A 21,935-nucleotide genomic window follows, 5' to 3' on the forward strand; every position below is an offset into this window, starting at 1 on the left:
TAAATCGATCATAACTTTTGATCTAGTATTGTTACGGGACGTACAACCTTTCAATCATTACTATAATGGGCCATCCAGGATCAACTAACCCACCCACATAGTACATCACATCCATCCATTTCGCGAGAAAACACACTTTCAATTCAAAAACAAGATCTAGTAAAAAAAATTACCATTTCTACTAAATCCAAGTTTGGTCGTATTTTCTTATTTTTAAAGTTTTAGATTTCCCTCTTTTAAAGATTAATTACAATCATGTTGGGAATCCTTCGGTAAGGCTAATTTAGGACTTATTATTTTGACAAAACTTGTTATTTTTGGTAAGTTTTATTCTAATTAAATTAAGACTTACAATTTTACTATTTTCAGTAATCACAAATTAAGTTTTTTTTAAAATTTATTAACTGAGTTTTTTTTTTCTCTTATTATTTCTCGTGGATTCAAAAATTATCTTACGGATTCAAGATTTTGATGACTTAAGAAAGACAATGATCTTTTCTCATTATCCCTTCACTCTTCCTTGTGTCATCTGTGAGCCAGGCTTGTTTAGTCCCTCATGAGAGCCGACCTAAGCACTTCTAGTCGTCTGAATACAGAATGGCTTAGGCAAATTTTTTGAGGAAAATTTGATAGCCTCGCAGTGTGCAATGGATGATACACAGTCACGTTTTTACTTAGAAATTATGTGACGTACAGGTAGTCAAATTAAATCGTTCTAATTATGGCACCCAGTGTCGATCTATCACAGACCACAAAATAAGCCTATTTGATAATCGGACCATCGGATTGGTGGACATTTCATTGGACGGTTTTAAATGAAAAACATCCAACGGTCCTATTTCCCTAAACAAGAGTAAACGAATCAGGGGTTAGAATTATTCAACCAATCTGGTGTCAGTATTGTGAATTGGTCACGGTTGACTGCACAATCACGGGTTAGAATTATTCAACGAATCAGGAGTTAGTATGAAGCTCGTGTACAATTTCTAAGTGCATGCAATCAAGCATCATAACGCAGCCGCTCTCTCTCTCTCTCTCTCTCCCTCTTCCTTGATGACCCTATAGACCAAATAGACCTGGTGTGGGTTTTCTTAAGCTCATACCGGCACCAACAAAATAATGCCTTGTCAAGGCCCTAAACCCTTTCTAAAAAAGGATACAGAGTACACACTAGAATGCTTATATCGGCAAAATACAGGGACCACAATCCTCTGATATAAGTGCCATGAATTCACAAACCTACCAAAACTGACAATTGTTATCTGTAATATGAAGCCATGATGAAGAGCATGACTGCCGTAGATGCAGTAATGAACAACTCCTGCCCATCCAAAAAAGAAAGAGATCTCAGTATTAAGGGAGACGTTAGAGTCGCATGCATGCACATGTCTGCTTAGCATATGCATGTAGTGCGGTTGGTGTACCTGATTATTGTAAAGGAAAACGGGTATGTAACGGCCAAGAAGTTCGATCAAGTTGAGAGCTCCCGTGAATGCCTGCAACGACATCAACACCATGGATTGATTTGGGAAAGGATGGGAAACAAATAGCAGTAAAGATACATAAATAGGAGGCGTGCAATCGCAGCTCGTGCAGTAAGGAATCTTGTGTGCAGTGGTCAGGACCATTGATTCTGCAGGCTAATCACGTGGATGGGCCATATGCCAAAAATCATTGGGCACTGGACTGTGTACCTATCCAATCCATGGCCTGAGAAGGGACAGTTAGCTTGAAACAGAGCTCTGGCCCACATTCAACAGGAACTCCTGGATGGTCCTTAGGAATCCAATGATTCCAATTACTGTGGGGTTTGATCTACGGACCATACAGATAGTCTGGCCCACCAGATCATCAGTCCTGATAACTGCACATGTTTACCATGCGTATGGTGGAGTAGGGGCCATAAGAGAATGTAAATATTTTAAGGCTTACAAGTACAACAGTGTGCAGAGGAATGCAAAGGGTACTCGCACGAGTGAGATTGAGAAGGGCCCTCACCAGACTCATGTCAACATGTTACCCATGTGCAGGATCTAGACCATTCATCAGGTGGACACAAGTGACTTTTTTAAAATTCTGCCCTAACATTTTTTTGCATCCAATAGTAATTTGGTGAATGAACCAGCATGATTTTGGATCTGGAAATGTTTACTGCATGCCCCACCTGAACCTGGATCCTGTACATGTTTGCCCAGGCAGCACATATGAGATGAGGGCCCTTACCCATCTACTTACAATAGTGATGCTAGCAGAGGTCCAATGTGCAATATGATTATGGATGCCTCCTTTTAACAGTCAAATGGAATCACATACCAAAGAAGCAGCAGCTATACAGCCAAAGACTAATGCAAGAGAACGGAGCAGGCGCTTTCCCATTCGCAATCCTCGCCCTTCATCCTCACCATCTTCCTGCAGCCAAACAGGGATTGTACCTTCAAATGAGTAGCATGTTTCAACACAATGTAATTTGCTCAAGGCTAGCATGATAAACCTAAGAATGCTGATGGGATAGCCCTTCCCTTGCCCAAAATGAGAACAGAATGAAAACCATCATCACTCCATTCTCATTTTGAAGGATGTGCAAAATGGCCCCACCTCTCCAAAATGCCGATGAGGGGATGCACAAACGCTGCCACCCTCATTTTCACATACATCCTAGATCCCCTTAGGCTTGGATAAGGAACAAATAGGATACCAGAATATAAACTGATCTTAGCTTTAAAGAAGAAAAAACAGGGAAAAGAAATGAATGACTAAAAGAAAGAAAACTACTTGGGGCCGGTTTGGAACACAAGATTAAATGGTATGGAATTGCATTAGATGAAACTAACACCATTATTGCACAATGATTATATGCTAGAAATACCATGGTATTTTCACAGTCCAATCTCATGTTTGGGATCAAATTCTTCCTTTTGGGAAAATCACTGTATTTAGTGAAACCTGCATTTGGTGGACCGTGGAATCATAATCAATGGACCAGATTTCACAACTGATGCTGGTCACCTGTATGTATATGCAATTCGATTGTCACGTGTTAAGGGCACATATGCATTGTCAATGTGGGGCTCACAGATGCAGTGGATTTCGAGACCCACCAGAAATCCTGCAAAATCTCCTACTGGGACTGGATGATATCATACCTAGATTAATCCAATCCCTCCTGTCGTTTCCAAACACCAGATTGAATTTACATTGGATCAAATGCAATTCCATACCACCAAATCCCACGTTCCAAACAGGCCCTTAGGAGTTCTTGGTGAAGGAATAAGACAATAATTGAAAAAGGGAAGGTAGATTGAGTATAACTCACAGTAAATGTGGGGGAGACTTGAGGCTCAAAAGATTTCAACTTCTCAAATATTCGGTATACAAAGACAAATGCTAAAAACTGCAGAGGCTTCCATTCGGCACTGCGTTTGATGACAATCCAAACTGTCTGCAGATAGACAAGGATATGATGTTGGATCAACCCTTGGTTACCATAGTAGTAGTAGGAAGCAGGAAGAACCCTGAAGTTAAGACGGTTAAGTGTAGAATGTGATAGTAATGCAGTTCCTTTTTTTCCAAGGATAAACGAGCTTTGCCCAAAATGAAAAAAACCAAAAAACAAAAACAAAAACCAAAAAACAAAAAAAAAAAAAACAAGCAAACTAAAAATGAAGAGAGCAAAGAGACATGAGAGAGAGAGAGAGAGAGAGAGAGAGAGAGAGAGAGAGAGAGAGAGATCACACCACACCACATGATCCAACACTTGCAGTTATTCATAGATGATCCAACAATTACAGTTATTTTATAGATGGTGACTACCATGCAGAGTTCTGCAAGGCAACATGTGTTTTAGAAAGGTACCAAAGGACAAAAAAAATAAAAAATTAATAAAAATAAATAAAAATCATGTTTCGCAGCAAATGATGACAATCATGTTGATTCAACCTAAATTGAAGGCAGTTTTTGCCAAACTTACAAATAAAGCTGATATTGCCATGTTGATACGCATGTCCTTTTCACTAGACTTCGTGAACCTGCAAAGTAGATAATATCCAATAATGAAGAAAAAAAATCAAACGAGCAGTAAGAAACCTGATATTTTTCCCCCACAAAGAAAGAGCTAAAACAGATCAATCTGGATGCCAATTTAGTACAATCCAATCACAAGCCTCACAAGGTAAAATCCGTCGGGTAAATAATTCCGGCATCATGGTTGGTGGGATATATGATCTGTCATCTAGAGGAGCATCTTGCCCCAAGTACAGAAATGCACCCATCAGTTCAAAATCATGTTCAGGGTACTAAAGAGAGATCAGCATGGGGTCGAATACCATTGATGTACGGACGAAAACAGAATGAGGTATGTCACTCTAGTAGTAGATCAATTACAATAAATGCAATCCAATGCGGTTCCATAACCATTTATAGTGTTTTGTAGCATATATGGACTGAAGTCTGTTACCCAGGTAGAGAATGGAAACAAACATAGGAACATCATGTTGGCAGCATTGACATTTAAAATTGGAAGTCAAAAGTAAATGGGCACAATACCCACTCTTTAAGTGTATGATAAAAGATTTGAGGTGTTAGTTGGAATGGATGGGGAGAGCAGAAAGGTAATACTCACACGGATTGAGTTCATGGAAAGTCCCTGTTGAGGAGATGCAATGAGGAGAGCTATATCATTCCTTTTCTCTCTCGTGTAACATCGAGAAAATTAGAAGAAGAATAGATAGGGAGAAAGCAATGGTAAAAGAGAGAAGTTACAAGCCAAATCCATGAGCAATCCACACACGTAGGCTGTCCCTTGGGTTTAACACAGAAACAAGAAAACCCCCTAAACTTGTGATAATGAGTACTAAAGAAAAGAGAACAAAATTCCATGTGAAAAGACTATTTCCAATTGGCTATTTACTCTGATTAAAAAAAAAAGAAAAAAAAGTAGACTGCACGAACAAATTGATTAGTGAAAAACAGGAGCACTTTGATATTTAACAGCCTAGTTTGCGGTACTATTTTTCAAACTACACACGGTGATAACATTTTTTTCATTCATAAAAATTATGCAAAGTCCTGTTGTTAACTAAGGATATGGTCCTTGTTATAGTGGACAGGCGGAACAGGATTCGTGTAGCTGACTCCAATTAGTTGGGATGATGATGATGATGATGAAAGTTATGTGAAGTACCTCGGTCCCCAAGGTACAATTGGCTGCTTATCAGCATATTTAATATCTTTTGACACCTGCATGAGACAACAGCTAAAGATGGTATTAAATACAAAACAATGGAAAACACAAGTTAATAAACATCAATGACGAGATAGTTGTATCAGATTAGACAGATCAGCAAACAAATTATTTCTCCAAAGATGAATAAAGACTAAAGGGATTTGAGCACTATAACCCCAGGAGAGGTAATGACTTGGGGGGTGGGAGGAATCACACAGACGTTTGAAAAAAAAAATGACGACAATCAGCACACATGGTCAATGCGTACAAACAAATCAAAGTGATTTGGGCGAACAGAAGCTCGAGGGCCATTTTTTCAAATAAAAAGAAAAGAGAGTGGTATTTATGCCACTCCTTTTTTTCTATTTCTAATGCTTGATTGTGATGTGTAAATATTAGAGACACATGCATGTTCATAAATTCACCAAACAACTAGATACAACACTCTCATCAAAGGGTGGATCGTTACGTTACTATAAACATGTTCAAAACAAAAAATGAATACATATTTGGAATATTTACATTATTCCGGATTTCCTAAATATTTTTTTTTCAGAATTTTTCAAACAAAAAGAAAAAATTTCAAACATCACAGAGGTTGTAACGATCGTTACGCCTGCGTATCGGTAACAGTGGTGACCGTTACGGCCACCGTTACCATTATGGAATACCTTGACAACACATTACAAACACGGTAGACTGGGATCTGATATTGTCTATGCATCCATAGTAGTTACCATGAAACTGAAGGCGAAAGAAGACAGATCAATTACTGCAGAAAGCTGTGGTTGAGAACTGTGCAGGTTACACACCAGGTTACAGTTTCAAAATAAAGAAGAATGTCCACCACCACCACCACCATCTCTCTCTCTTTTTCTTTTTTTCGAAAGATGACCACCACCACCATCATCGGAGCTTAATCCACTTAACTGGGGTAGCATACATGAATCATGTTCTGTCATTCCACTCTATCAAGGCGCCAGCCATCTCCCTCTTTTTTTCTTTTTTTCTTTTTCTTTTTTGAAAAATGCATGTGATACGTGGATGCCCCTTGTATCAAAAGAGCAGATAATAAGTTCCAACAGTCTAAGAGTATCCCAACAGAGAGTGCACATCAGTTTATACACTTCCAATCATTGCAAAAACATCAACGAAGCATCATTACCATGGTAGAGTGAAATCCTGTATTGTCCACTTATTGACAGCTGTGAAGAGCCAACTTACAGCACATTGGATACTGGAGTGTCAAGTCAGCATACGTGTGCAGTTGCAGACTTGTTGCTTACAGTATTTTCACACAAATGCAATTGCGAATGAAGAAAATACCAGATGGGCAGAGGGGAAGCATTGTAATGCCTACTTACAAGAACAAAGGATATGCACAACTGTAGAGAAAGCATACAGGTACTTGGGGAGGTTATGTGGTGAATGATAAGTTGGAAAAGGGTCCCCAGAGGCTATATTGACACCACTAAGGAGATGTATGAGGATGCCACTAATAGAGTGACAATGATCCATGGATTAGGTTGAAAGACCTATGGATTATGAAGGTGCTGTTACAAGAGGCTTTGATAAGGAGAAGAACATTGATTAGGGTTGAAAGGCCTAAAAATAGAAAGAAAGGGAGACCTAAAGGACTTGTATTGTGGTCGCAAGTAGGGATGTGAGGCTTGTTCACTTATTGAGGATAGGGCCTCCGATAGGATTAATTAATAAAAACAAGATCCATAAAGCTAATCCCACTATAATGATGATGATGATGATCGTGATGATGACAACGGTGACCAATGTTTTAAATATTGACGGCCGATATATCCCATGATATACCTTGTAACCCACTTGTGTGATACGAAACGCGCAGGTAATGCCGATATATCCCATGTGTTCAATCCGGTGAGCATTTTCAATTTCCGATCTTTTTTTTCTTTTTCTTTTTTGCAATGATGTTAAATCGGTGTCAAATGGTTACAAATCCATTGGTTCTTCATGTTTTGCATGAAAAATCATGGAGTTGGAGCTTTGATTTCAATATCCATTGGTTCTTCATATTCTCCATGTTTTTTTTCGAATTTTTCCTTCAACCAGCTATGAATTGAGACTAATTTCGAAGCATAATCATCACATACACTCTAATTTTGAAATTTGAGTATAGGTGGTCTGATTTGGGGAAATTTGGAGAAATTCAAAATTTCCCCAATTTCTTCCTAATTGCTTGCAATGTTGCACTCCAAACATGAAATCAAGCATGTATGAGGGCTGATCTACTGATTCGTTAAGTCCTTGTCAATTTTTGAAAAATAAAATCATTTTTAATTAAAATTTATTAAAATATTTTTTCCGAAAATTTCCTTCAACCAGCTGTCAAGTAAGACTAATTTCAGAGTATTTAGGAGTGTTTGTTGAAATGATCATCAAACACACTCTAAATATTATACAGTCAATTTAAATATAGTTGCATTAGTTCAGTCAGATAGCACATAGCTTAGGCCCCTATACAAATGAAACCTACTATGTGCACTTCTTTTTTAAGATGTTATGATTTAAAAGTGTGTATTAAGGTCTTTTTAAACCATCCTTGAAGTTTCATTGAAAAATTCAACCAATTTCCCAATGTTTCCCTATGTTTCCCAAAAAGTGCAATAAATTACTTGATATAAATGTTATATCCCGAGTGACAACCAATACGTATCTGTATCCCAAGGATGCGACATGTAACATGATGCCGATATTTCGAATACTGACAGTGACAACAACAATGGTGTAACAAGTTGTGTATTTCCCACTTCTCTCACACAAAGTATTCAAAATCGGTTACGTAATGGTTGTTACATAACAATAACGGTCATAACCATTACACGTTACGGGGTCGAAACGGCTATTACAAAAAAAAAAAACAGGCTGTAATGGTCCCATAATGGCCACCGTTCCCGTTTTGGAACACCTTGCTGACACAAGAAATCTGAAGCCAAGTAAAATATGAGGAAAGTTGGTATAAAAAATGAAAAATACCTGAAAAGAACCAAATGTTACGCCTTTCTTCCGATTCGTCAGTTGAGCCATCATGATCTTATCATAAGCCCTTTCTAACTGTGAAAAAAAAATATGAGATAAAAAAGAATTAGTCCCACTATATGTCATGACATGGTGATATGCACTATAAGAAACCTAAATACAAAGATATAAGCATCCCAAATAGGAGTAAAAGCTTGGTTCACAAGCAAAGTGGTTAGGCAAAAACGAAAAGCAGCACATAGACCAAAGTGTACCTGAGCTGCGAATGCTTCATCGCCTCTTCTTTCAGCATCCTTTCGTTTTCTTGTATATGCTGCCTTAATCATGTCGAAACCCTCTATGGGGCTTACACCAAGAACCTAGCAACCAATAGAAAATAATACATTGACAAACAAAACGAGCAGGTCATGCCACCAAATTCTACTACAACCACATGTAGTGGTGTTAAGTGATGTGTGACCGAGTTACCTCATATGGGTTTTCATTACTACTTGTGTGTGAACTTCCAGCAGCAGATGAGGCAGTACATACCATCCGGTAATGCCTTGGGACTTTTTCAGAGAACCTACCAAACTCAAACATTTGCTTAATGCTGCTGATTGTACAGAGGAGACACTAAACTAAAAAGAACGTGGTAAGGATGACAAATGCATCAAGTGAGAAAGAAAAGAAAGAGAGAAAAGAAACTTAAATTATCATAAAAAGCATAAACAATACAAAATTTAAGAACAGTGGCTTTAACCAAGGCAATGTTAGCATGATCTTACCAAGAAAAATATAGATTTCACCAAAAAATAAGCTCTTGAATTTTGTAAGGACGCAGTTTGTCATAACAGCAGAAAATTTCATATGAATTAGTATTTTTTTTTTAAAAAAAAATGGCCTAAACTGCTGAAAGGAAAACCAATGAGAAAGAGAGCTACAAAATATGGACAGAACTCATGCATTCTCTTCAAATTTCTGTGTGAAAATATTGGAAAATTAGCATAATACAAAAATTCAATAACATTTTCACTGAAAATCCTACAAAATACATTAAGTTTCATACACATGGTAGAAAACAGAGAATGAATATATGCTAAAATACACAACCCGTACCAAAGAAAAGCGCAACCTTTGTCTGAATATAGTTCATAGGGCAGTGTTTGGATGCACTATTGGATCGAATTGCAATAACTAGTCCGATGCAGAGGAAATAGCCAAATTGCAGTTGCCTTCACTGGTCTTCAAACAGGAAGTAGTGGTCAAAGGCTCAAATTGCATTCACTCTCGTTTAAACTCCAACTTGAAAATAACATAATTTCAATTTGGAGTCCAGACTATGAATACTAACAAAGGCAATTTCAAGGCGCCCATTTCCACATAATTGCAAGTCAACCCACTAGAGCATCCAAACGCAACCTGAAGCACAGAATTTAGCATGGCTTTTCTGCAAGGAGGAATGAAAATCGACACCAAATATAACACAACAAAAAATTAAAATTAAAATTAAAATTAAAATTAAAAAAAAAAATCACAAAATCTCAGAAATCACATAAGGAGAGAGAGAGAGAGAGAGAGAGAGAGAGAGAGAGAGAGAGAGAGAGAGAGAGAGAGAGAGCTTTGAATCGATATATTAGCTTACAGGGTCAATTGGATGGTGGTAAATGGGGCAAGTAGTAAACGATTTACTAGCACATCATTTACTACTTGTGTTTGGATGCTCTAATTTGCTAGTAAATCATTTACTAGCAGCAAATGATTTACTAGCAAAGCCCCCTCCTCATTTACCAGCAAAATGTGAGTTTTCATTTACTAGTAAATGAGAAGATGGCAACGGCTCTAGTTTTTTGGATGAAAGCCTATAAAGCAGATTTCATTTACCATTTACAGGCTATCCAAAGACTAGTAAATCATTTACAACTTAAAGCCAAACAGACATGCTGCAAATCATTTAGACATTTACAGTCTTTAAGTGATTTACTAGTAAATCATTTACAACGTAAACCATTTACCACCATCCAACTTAGCTTGAATTGGTTTAAAATTACAAGAAATCCAGCTGATTCTGATTACTCCACGGCAGATTCTACGTAAAATCATCGTCTTGAAAAACAGTTGACGAATTTAGGAAAGATTGAAGAAATCTCAAGAAAATGGGATCGCAATCTCCGCCAACTTGAATAATCTTAGAAATGAATGCAGGAAGTGAAGGGATTAAGATTTCGTTGGATTCACCTGACATAGAAGAAGCGGGGAGCGATCGTAATGGAAGGTTCGATGGAGGGAGTTTGAGATCTGCGGCAGTGGAAGACGGTTGAAGAGATTGCCATCGCCATCTCTACCAGCTCTCTCTTTGGGAGATTAGGGTTTTAGGCCAAGGAAATTGCGCAGGAGGGAGCAGACTCTAAACCCTTCTCTCTCTCCGGGGAAGAAGGTACGGGAACGGATTGGCTACTCCCCCTGCCATCAGCCAATGGCTGGTGGTCGGTGCTCTGTGGGCCCCACCATGATGTATGTGTTTCATCCACGCCGTCCATCTATTTTCCTAGTCCATTTTATGATATTATACAAAAAATGAGTTATATCCCAATCTCAAGTGGACCACATTACAGGAAACGTGTATTGAATGAACGTCAACTATTAAAAACTTTTTGGGGGCCATAAAAGTTTTGGATCGAGCTGATCTTTGTTTTTTCCCTTCATCTAGGTCTGTATGACCTAATCAACAGATTGGATGTCAAATAAACAGTACAGTGGGCCTTAGGAGTATTTTAATGGTGGATATCCAATCACTATTGTTTTCCTGTGGTGTGGTCCACCTGAGACTTATATACCTCTAATTTTTTCTAACAAGCACTAAAATGACCTGTAAAAATGGATGAACGGCATGGATGAATACATCATGGTGGGGTCCACAGAGCACCGACCACCGGCCACGTGGCTGGTGGCAGGGGGAGTAGCCAATCCGTTTCCAGAAGGTACGGGAATCAGGTGGGGCCCACCGTATAAATACCCTCAGTGGAATGAGGAACTCAGCACGCTACTAGTAAACTACGTGGGGCCCACCGTGATGATGTGTCTTATCCACGCCGTCCATCTGATTTACCAGCTTATTTCAGGGGATGAGCCCAAAATTGAAGCATATCCAAAGCTCAAGGGGACCACACCACAGGAAACAACAGTGTGAATTAAATGGCTACGGTTGAAACCTTTTTAAGGGCCACGGAAGTTTTGGAAGCTGACATTTGTGCTTTCCCTACGTTCAGACGTTGTGAACATTAGATGACAAATAAACATCACCATGGCCCGAGGAAGTTTTCAACTGTGGATGGCATTATCCCCACTTTCCAGTGGTGTGGTCCACTTGAACCTTGGCTAAGCACATCCTAAGCTCAATTATAAGGGTGCACAAGGAATCGGTAGAACCAATAAACCAGACCGTAATCGATTAGACCGCATAGTTTGGTCCAGTTTTGAAATGCACTGGTCCGAAAATCAAAGAACCGGTTAATTAGTTTCGGCTCTTGATCATGGGATCATGTAAAACCGAATCGAAACCGAATCGGACAGTGAACAAGACCATAGAATTGAACATTAGAACCAAACGTGGAACCAAACCCCTTGGTCCATATATATTTAAATTTTATTTTTTAAAATATAAAATATTAGACAATTCATCAAATGGATTACAACATGAATAAACATTCATAACAAAATCATTCTCAGACTGCTAAAGAATCATCAACACAAAACATGACAAGATTACTTCGGTAAAAATTTTCGATAGAGGAGCTTGGGCTAGATTATAAAAATAAATAAAATCAAACCATATAATTGGGCTGAATTATAAATAGTGTAGAACCGTAGAGCTGAACCTGTTTGTTACGGTTCAATTCCAATTTGATTATAGGGTGCAAACAGTCCAGTTCCGGTTCTAGTTTTGCAAGATCATTTTAGGGGATTGGCCCAAAAATGAGGTGGATCGAAAACTGAAATGGGTCACACAGAAGGGACAGTATGCATTGAACTTCCACCATTGGCACATTTGTTGGAGCCACAAAAGTTACTGATTCAGACTACTATTTTGGTGTTTTCAGTTCATCCAAGTGGAATGGCCTTTATGAACGGTTTGAATGGCCAAATGAATGGTATGGATGGCATATAAACATAACGGTTGACCCTTGGAAGCATTCGTTGGTAGGCATTTCTTTCTCCACTTTTTCTTGCCTTGTAGCCATGAAATTTGTTTCAAAGTTCGGCAAACTACGTAAAATGATTTTGTAATATTGGTGGACGGTGTGGATTTATCACAAAGATCACGACGGTAGTCCCAACTAGCTTCGGGAGTTGCATGGAAAGGCCTCCAGTTTAGGAAATGGTGGGGCCCACCGTTATGCTTTTGAGAAATCCGCTCCATCCACTAGTTTGCCCTATTATTTTAGGGCATGAATACAAAAACGAGGCGGATCGAAAACTGAAGTGGGCCACAAAACAGGAAATCAGGGCAATAGAAGTTAGGATCAGGCTACTATTTGGGTGTTTTCGGTCCATGAAGTGAGAGTGACCTAGTGAATGATTTTGATGGCATATAAACATCACAGTGGACTAGGGAAGGTTTTAACGGTAGGTATTTGCCTCTCACTTCTTCTTGCCCCGTTGCCCACTTGAACTTCTGATCTACTTCATTTTTGGGCCCACCATCTAAAATAGCCTTAGTGAAACAAATGAATGGAATAAATTTTTCAGGCAGGAAGATGGTGTTATCATGTGTGGCCCACCTGATAAGAGTCTTACAGAAGGCCCTGCTAGCTTCCACGTGGCGTGAAAAGACCTGTGCATCGGGCACGAGAATACACTGGTCAAGACATGTGGGAGACTAACGGCAGGTAATTTTATACCTAAATAATTTATAATCAGTAAATTTTCGATCGATAACCCAAGAGGCAGGTAGATATACGAAAGAAGTCCGATTAAAATTTTCCTTCTCCTTTGGAAATTTAACTCCAATTCGTATTTTTCCGGGAGAGATTAGCCCAAAAGAAAATGAAATTATAATTGTAGGAATTTTTCCATGTGGCAGCTTGGTTTTCTGACTATAGACAGAATACTCATCACTTTCAAACTATTTTGCAAAATCTCCCACCTATTTCAAAATTGCTCTGTGGTTGCTTACAAGAATGGATAATGGAGAGATGCTGCTATTAACTACGGAAAGGTCAATTATACCCGAGGTTAATCACATTTATTACTGTTTTATGACCTCTCTTGGTTGTACCTTTGCAAAATAATAATACTGCCCCTTTTTTGCCGTTTGAGCCGACCCAGAGATTTGAGACGGATGAGGATAAGTGGGGTCCACATGAATTTTTGTCTCTGCATGAAGATAGGTGTAGTAAATGTGAACGTTGCTAATTGCGTGGACATCTTTCGAACAAACATCCACCGATCACGTGGCAGTGATGGATCTAGATCGTCAAAATCACACCCATCACACTTATCTAGCTATTGAATTTAGCTGATGAGCATGTGTAGTTGATTTTTTTTTCTACTTTAATTGTTTTTTAGGCCACCTAACGGATGGACAAAATTGATTTATCAGTGTTGTACTTGGCTTGATGCTCGTCCATGTTAATATCATGATTTAGACGGATTCAAATTACAATTTACAAGAGAGCACCTACGTCAGTGTTGTACCGAGGTAGAACAGTTTTATGGGCTCTAAATTTCTTGGGACGATTATGTGGCCATTTTTAGCTCCAGGTTTGTTTTGTTTTTGAGTACATGCCTTAAATGAGCTGAAAAAAAGATTGATGGGGTGGATTTCTCACAAATATCCATGTAGGCCAAACAAACTAATGGAGTTCGGTGGGCAGGACGATTAACGTCCATCAATGGCAAGCGAGAGATTTGATGGACATTTGAGTCTAGCCGGGGAGGGTTGCTCGACTTAGGTGGGGCCCACCATGATGTAACAAATCCAATCCATCCATCTATTTTCCACCTCATTTTATAACATGGATCCAAAAATGAGACTGATCTAAAGCTCAAGTGGGGCCAAATAAATATAAAAAAATTAAGAATTAAACATCCATCGTTAAAATATTCTTCAGGCCATTGGGTACTTTTTTTTTTTTACTAATCCACCCCATGCATCTGTTTTTCAGCTCATTTTATGGCTTGTGCCCAAACATGAGGCCGATAACAAGCTCCAGTGGGCTACAAATTAAGTCTAGAGGTTGTTTGACTAGAGTGGGGTCCACAATGATGTTTGTAACCAATCCACTCTGTTCATTTGTTCTGCCACCTCATTTTAGGGAATGAGACAATAAATGATATTGATCAAGAGCTCAAGTAGGTCACACAAACATGAAACAATGGGGATTAAAAGTTCACCGTTAAAACACTCATTGAGCCACATGATGTTTCTGACAAATCCACCTCATCCATATGTATATTTGGCTCATTTTATGCTATGAACCAAAAAATGAGGCCAATACCAAGCTCCAATGGGTCAAGTGACAGGAAATAGTAGGAATTGAGCGTCCAACATTTAAGAATCTTGGGGCCATTATAAGTCCCACTTTGCACTTTAGATCTGGTGCATTAATAAGCTCGTTCACTAAAATGAGCTGATAAAATAGATGGATAGGATGGATTTTTTACAAATAATAAGGCAGGCCCTAGGTATGGTTGGGGGTTAAGGTGGCACGTGCGCCCATGAATCCAATCCAAGGCAACAAGGGGAGATTGCAACGTGCAATAAAGTGAGGGCAGTTTTATCAATACGAAAATATACAAATCCATGTGTAAACTAACATCGAAGGGTTTAATATCTAACTAATAAAACTATGAATGGGTTCTTAAAATAGTTTAAAGTGAGAGGTTTTCGGTCCATAGCACAGGAGAAAGGCAATTACAAGGGAAAAGACTTTTTTTATATTATTATTAGAGAGAGAGATTCCAGGAAACATACTCTTGACCATTCTGTAATCTATGTTTACAAAGAGCAAAAATGTTTCATAAACCAGACAAGGATTACGGTTTGTCACCATTTTCAAAATGGTGGAGACTCATCAACTGTATGCATGGCAAGCATGCATGCAGATCTAGACCATCCAAATCACGGGATCCCTCATGAACTAAATTGCAAATCTATTTTGGTTGTGGATCCTTATTGCAATTCATTTCAAGCACATTCCCAGGGCCTGTTTGGGTGCCACTTAAAATTTAGTTAATCTCATTTTAGCTAATCAAAATTATATAATAGAGATCATGAGAAATGCTCACACACAACTAGTTGGACCGTGAGTTTTGGTCCAACTAGCTGGGCATTTAATGAAAAAAATTCTCCCTTTTATACAATGCATACACCTATATTGAGGGATTTTAGAATGCATGTCATAGTTATGTAAAGTGGCATATTTGTTAAGATCTAAGCCATTCGTCCGTTAGGATCTACTAAGGAGAACTTGTATAGGGACAAAAATCATATCCATTATCTTTCAAGTAGGCCACGCCAACGTAAATAATGTGGATGGTGAACTTTTCTTTATCAACTATTTCCAGTTGTGTGGTCCACCTGAAGCATGGATGGGCCTGAAATTTGAGTGCTATGTGTAAAGTGAGGTGACCCATCAGATGTTCAGGGTAGATTTAAAATTAATACCATAGTTGGCCTACTCGAAGGGGCCACTCTTTTTCAAAGCTGCGTTTAAATCGCCCGTGGATCGGCATTACAAGGATTAATTATCAAAACAACGCCACCTCTATGCAAACATTATGAGCATTAATTACAACTTTAAATTACGCCAAACGGTAATATTTTGGGAACAGGTACCACATGCACTCCCACCTCAGATTTTTTACGGGCCCACTCTTAAATGTATGTAAGATCCATTCCGACCATTAAACATATAATCTAGTGATATTCGAGATATTCGTAAAATTTGAATATTACCTACACATACCTAGTCCGGGATATTTGTAAATTTTGATCGAGTCCAAGTCGGCATAATGAGTTCCCCGTAAGGCCACACCAACGTGCAGGGCAGCTAACCACTTTGACGATCAAATAGACCAAATATTCCTAGGGTGATTACATAGCAAAGAAAACGACAGACCAAACAGTATAAGAATCCTCGTAAAGCTGCAACGAATGCGCAGAGGCCCTTACTTTTCAGACTTACTCTCCAATGCTATCAACAATCTGACATGAAAGGGTTGTGATTGGTGACCCATAAAGCCGCGATGAATGCGCAAGGGATAATCACAACGTTTTCCTCAGCCCTCATGATATCTGCAAGTCATCTCTTTTCCAGACAATCAACTGACAATGATACAATGGCAGACAATAGATTCGAGTTGTTATCCTTTCTGACCAGAAGGGTGGGGTGTCCACTTGCTTTGGTACTCAGTTGCTCGCAAACTCGGCCAAAGAGGGGCATCTGTAGACACCCCACCCAGGCTGACAACTTGAGAGGCTAAGACAGTTAAAGAACCATGACTATATCTGCACCCAAAATCCTGACCCAAACCTCAAACCCTCAATCCGTAACCCGAAGCCCTAATCTAAACCGTTCAATCCATATACAGCGCCAACCTACACCCTAGATTCTGGCCTGAGCCATTACCCGAACCCCAAACCCACTTATTTGAACTCCAAAAGCCCAAAAAAAAGAGACTATCAGACGAACCAGTGCACCAACGAGGCCCACACGCTTGAGCCCGGCCCGAGCCTGGGCTACCACCGGCGGTACTCAGAGTACCACCACTCGCAGCCCGCATGTGATCTTCTGGAGACAGCTGTCCCAGTGTCCGAAAGTCAACTTTCTCCTGGATTTACCCCCCTCCCAACCTTCACTATTTACCATTTTACCAGCCTCAGGTAGCCAATCACAAGCCTCCATTACATCATTTTAACCTCTACCTATCCCCTATTTACCATAGAGCCATTGGAGAGGGCTATAAATAGTCCCCTCCTCTTCTCATTTCCAAGACAAAAAACAACAACACATCCACATCCAAGAGGGAGACAAGAAGAGAGAGAGAGAGAGAGAAGGGGGAAGGAGCTCCCAAACCTCCAAGTTCTGATCTTTTAGCCACCCCCTAGCCCTACCTCTTAGCCTTTTCAATCCCAAGTCTAGCCGGATTGATCATGGTGCAACCCATGTCTTAGCCTACTCAAGTTCAAGCCAAAGATCTTTTTATTTTACATATAACCATTTATCATGACATCTATTCCCTTCTCAACCCTCCTGCTTCTCTAGATCTATAGTGAACATATGCTCTTTGACTTGCCGTACATCGGATCCTATCACATTAGAAATTCCTAGTGATCTAGTCCATTTTTCTTTACCTTTTCGCATAAGCATCATCACATCCACCCTTTAGACACATCATTGGACGTATGCTCTGTGGCTTACCGAAATCTTGGATCTTACCACATCAGAAATCTGTATGTGCCTAGTCCTAATCTGACCATATCATTCATCCCTTGAGATTTCTTACTACACTAAGTAGAGACAGTACATTTGTATGGGCAGAGAGGGTACCTAATACCTTCTCTCTTTGTAACCGAGGTCCCTTATTCAGAATCCCGAATCACAGATCAGGAGTCACTCTAAGGTAGGAGAGTCTTCGGATTTCTCAAACATTACATATTCCGCAGTTTCTAATCGACTGCAGGATTCTGAGATCAATTGGTTAGTGGCGACTCCAACATTCACAAATCGGCCTACTAACCCCCACCTTTCAAGCCACAAAAACATTTAAATCAGCGTGGGCGCCGATTTCCAGTGTCTACAGCGGGGTAAATTGAAAATTGAGCGGGGCAAACTGAAAATTGAGCGGGGCAAACTAGAAATTGAGCGGGGCAAATTAGAAATTGAGCTGGGCAAACTAAAAATTGTGCGGGGCAAACTGAAAATTAAGCAGGGCAAACTAGAAATTGAGCGGGGCGAACTGAAAATTGAGCGGGGCAAACTGAAAATTGAGCAGGGCAAACTAGAAATTGAGCGGGGCAAACTAGAAATTGAGCAGGGTAAATTGAAAATTGAGTAGGGCAAACCGAAAATTGAGTAGGGCAAACTAGAAATTGAGTAGGGCGAATCGAAAATTGAGCGGGGCAAACCGAAAATTGAGTGGGGCAAACTAGAAATTGAGCGGGGCAAACTAAAAATTGAGCAGGGCAAATTAAAAATTGAGCGGAGCAAACTGATGCATACATTTGGTCCATGCAGGATTTTCGTAGATTTTGAAATCCATTACAAATGTGGGCCCCACATTGATGCATGCATTTATCTATGTTGTTCATCCATATACACCATTTACATGTGACATTTTAGTTATATATGTGTACAAGTGAATGACATGTTGAGAGTCAAATATTACATATTAGACCCTATTTATATCTTGGTTTTATGAACATGATAATGCTTAATGTTCTATTTTACTCATGTTTGTGTTGCAAGGTGAATTTAAGATCTTAGATTGAAAACAGTGCCAAAAGTGTGGATTTAATGCTCAAGAATCATGAAGTCAATGGATGGATTTTAAGAGACCAAGATTGAAGAATTCATATGCCAAATATCCAAGGAAACCGAGTAATGAAGGAAGAGAATCGAAGAATTGAAGTGAAGATAAGGAAGCCTGAAAATCGTCTCGAAAATAGATTCTGGGGCCAGAAAAGTCTAATTCTAAAAAATGGTCAGAATGGCCTTCGATAATATCAAAGACTTGTAGATAATATCTAAGGGACATATCGAAGACCTGTAGATAATATCGAGAAATTCAGGATTTTTGGTCAAACTCGCTGGACATTTTGGACTGATCTTCGATACTATCGAAGACCTGTCGATAATATCGAAGGACATCTCGAAGACCCTTAGATAATATCGAAGCTGCGTAAATTAATTTAGAACCCAGGCGGGGCCCACTGTAATGTTTGTGAGAAATCCTCACCTTCCATCTATTTTGTGAGTTAATTTTAGAACATGATGCGAAAAATGAACTGTATCCAAAGCTCAAGTGGGTCGTACTAAAGGAAAACGTGGTTAGGGAAATTCCTACCGTTGAAACCTACCTGGGTTCAACAGTGATGTTTACATGCCATCCATACCGTTAATAACTTCATTCCTACTGGGATGAACTGAAGTCACAAATATTAGCATGATTCAAAACACTTGTGGGCCAAGAATATTTCAATTGTGGACGTTCAATTACCATGTTTTTAGCTCACTTGAGCTTTGGAAACGGTTCATTTTTGGCATCATGTCTTAAAATGAACTTACAAAATGGATAAATGGGGAGGATTTCTCATAAACATCACAGTGGGCCCCACCTGAGTTCCCAGCATAGGAACGAAAATCCGCGTCCGTCCGTGCTTGTCTTTGCACGCCAACCAATCCGCTTCCGAAAGGAAGGCAGGGGTATTTTGGTCCTCAAATGTTCATCCGTACATCCAAAGTCTAAGTTGGTAAGGTAAGTTTTGAAGTCTTCGTAAAAAGAAAAGGGGTAAAAAGTTGCGTCTATAGTGGTAAATTTCTCAAGAGAAATTAACAATTTCATGGAAACAACAATGGTGTGACCGGCGTACACCCCTTTCAATTTTTGAAAGGGCCCACCGTGATGTGTTCAATAGATTTACTCCGATCATTGGATGTGTAATGACATGTTGGGCTCAGAGCCAAAAAAAAAGAGTCAAGCTAATCAATGATTTAAGTGGGTCATACCAATTGAAATAGTTGGAAGGGACATCCAACCTTAATTTTTACAAGGCCCACCGTGATGAAAATGTAAAATCTACTCCAACCATTAGCTGCCACACCAAATGTTAGGCATCATACCCAAAAATCAGGATCATAAGTAATTCAAGTGGACCACACCAAGAGAAAGAGTTTGGAAGGTAAGCTTTCTATCTACACTTGTTCCAATTGTGTGGTTCACGTGAACCAGGGATAGGGCTGGTCTTTTTGCAATGGTTGTAACATGCAGTGACTCACTTAATGATTGGGTGGAATTCACAGTAATGTTACGATAGGCCCCACCCAAACAAAACTTCGTTTCATTAATTACATGGAAAGATTTATTAACATTAACTGCTCATTAAATGACATAGCTAGTTGGACCAATTTGAATTGTCCCACTAGATGTGTGTGAGTATTTCTCTCTCTCTCTCTCTCTCTCTCTCTCTCTCTCTTTATATATATATATATATATATATATTCACACACAGCTAGGTGGACAATTTAAATTAGTCCAACTAGCCGTGCATTAAATATAAAAAATAACTATATGGATAATTTAAATTGGTTCAACTAGCTATTTATTAAATATAAAAAACATAGACAGAATACTCATCACTTTCAAACTAATTTGCAAAATCTCCCACCTATTTCAAAATTGCTCTGTGGTTGCTTACAAGAATGGATAATGGAGAGATGTTGCTATTAACTAAAGGAAAGGTCAATTATACCCCAGGTTAATCACATATATTACTGTTTTATGACCTCTCTTGATTTTACCTTTGCAAAATAATAATACTGCCCCTTTTTTGCCGTTTGAGCCGACCCAGAGATTTGAGACGGATGAGGATAAGTGGGGTCCACATGAATATTTGTCTCTGCATGAAGATAGGTGTGGTACATGTGAACGTTGCTAATTGTATGGGCATCTCTTTCAAACAAACATCCACCGATCACGTGGCAGTGATGGATCTAGATCGTCAAAATCACACCGATCACACTTATCTAGCTATTGAATTTAGCTGATGAGCCTGTGTAGTTGATATATTTGTTTTCTACTTTATTGGTTTTTTAGGCCACCCAACGGATGGACAAAATTGATTTATCAGTGTTATACCTGGCTTGATGGTCATCCATGTTAATATCATGATTCAGACGGATTCAAATTACATTGTACAAATGAGCACCTACGTCAGTGTTGTACTGAGGTAGAACAGCTTTGTGGGCTCTAAATTTCTTGGGGCGATTATGTGGCCATTTTTAGCTCCAGGTTTGTTTTGTTTTCAAGTACATGCCTTAAAATGAGCTGGAAAAAAGATCAATGGGGTGTGTTATGGGAAGATCCGAGCCTCTAATAAATCTAAGGGTAAGCACCAAACTAATTCAACCAAGTGCGTGAACAACGTAGGTGATGCTCGTCCAACCCGGTGTGAGCGTCCCTGAAGAGGTCATACATCATAAAGGTGCTCTTACTTTGAGACTGCAGATTGGAGTGACTTCAACACTCCGATCGGAAGTGATAAGCTGTTTTCCTAACATCTGACGGAAGACGAACGATCCGATCACTGACGTCGATTGTAAGAAGTCCGACTCGATAAGATAAATCTGACATCTTGCCTCAAACTTCAAGTAGAAGGTTCCTATAGAAAGATTCCAAAGCGCTTGACAAGTAAGAGGCTGGGTCCACTAGCTCAGTTCGGAATTTGACTTAGACCAAGAAAGTTTTCTTCAGCAAGCTAAATGACCAAGGCTGAGTGACGTCTTGTCAAGACGAGTCGAGCCGAGGCAATATGTTGAGGCAGACACTCTGTCTGCTAAATTCGAAAACTACCATAAGGGAACGTGGTCGAATACTTCGCTCCCAGATACGCATTATCCGCACGATGTGCTACACGATCCACGGATTGCGTATGATATCCCCACGATCTCAGTATCCCGCTGATTAGGTAAATCGTGCCGACAATAGCGGGCCCGGACTG

General features: G+C 39.4%; 1 protein-coding gene across 2 annotated transcripts; it reads right to left on the reverse strand.

Annotated features, from left to right (window-relative positions):
* Positions 1 to 1,062: 1,062 nt before the first annotated feature.
* On the reverse strand, positions 1,063 to 10,653 carry LOC131245885 (protein CHLOROPLAST J-LIKE DOMAIN 1, chloroplastic). 2 transcript variants are annotated; one of them, XM_058245636.1, is made up of 10 exons: positions 10,451 to 10,650; positions 8,702 to 8,798; positions 8,488 to 8,592; positions 8,231 to 8,308; positions 5,180 to 5,235; positions 3,968 to 4,025; positions 3,314 to 3,439; positions 2,314 to 2,409; positions 1,425 to 1,496; positions 1,063 to 1,321 (listed from the first exon to the last, which is right to left on the reverse strand). In XM_058245636.1, the coding sequence occupies exons 1-10, from the start codon at positions 10,549 to 10,551 to the stop codon at positions 1,259 to 1,261; spliced, it is 852 nt and encodes a 283-aa protein (XP_058101619.1). In that variant the 5' UTR covers positions 10,552 to 10,650; the 3' UTR covers positions 1,063 to 1,258. The 2 variants fall into 2 exon arrangements, 1 of the variants encoding a protein (XP_058101619.1); XR_009171029.1 differs by having other exon boundaries at positions 1,255 to 1,321; positions 2,314 to 2,432; positions 10,451 to 10,653.
* Between the last annotated feature and the right edge of the window lie 11,282 nt (positions 10,654 to 21,935).

This window comes from Magnolia sinica, chromosome 5 (genome assembly GCF_029962835.1).
Source record: "Magnolia sinica isolate HGM2019 chromosome 5, MsV1, whole genome shotgun sequence".
Taxonomy (NCBI): Eukaryota; Viridiplantae; Streptophyta; class Magnoliopsida; order Magnoliales; family Magnoliaceae; genus Magnolia; species Magnolia sinica.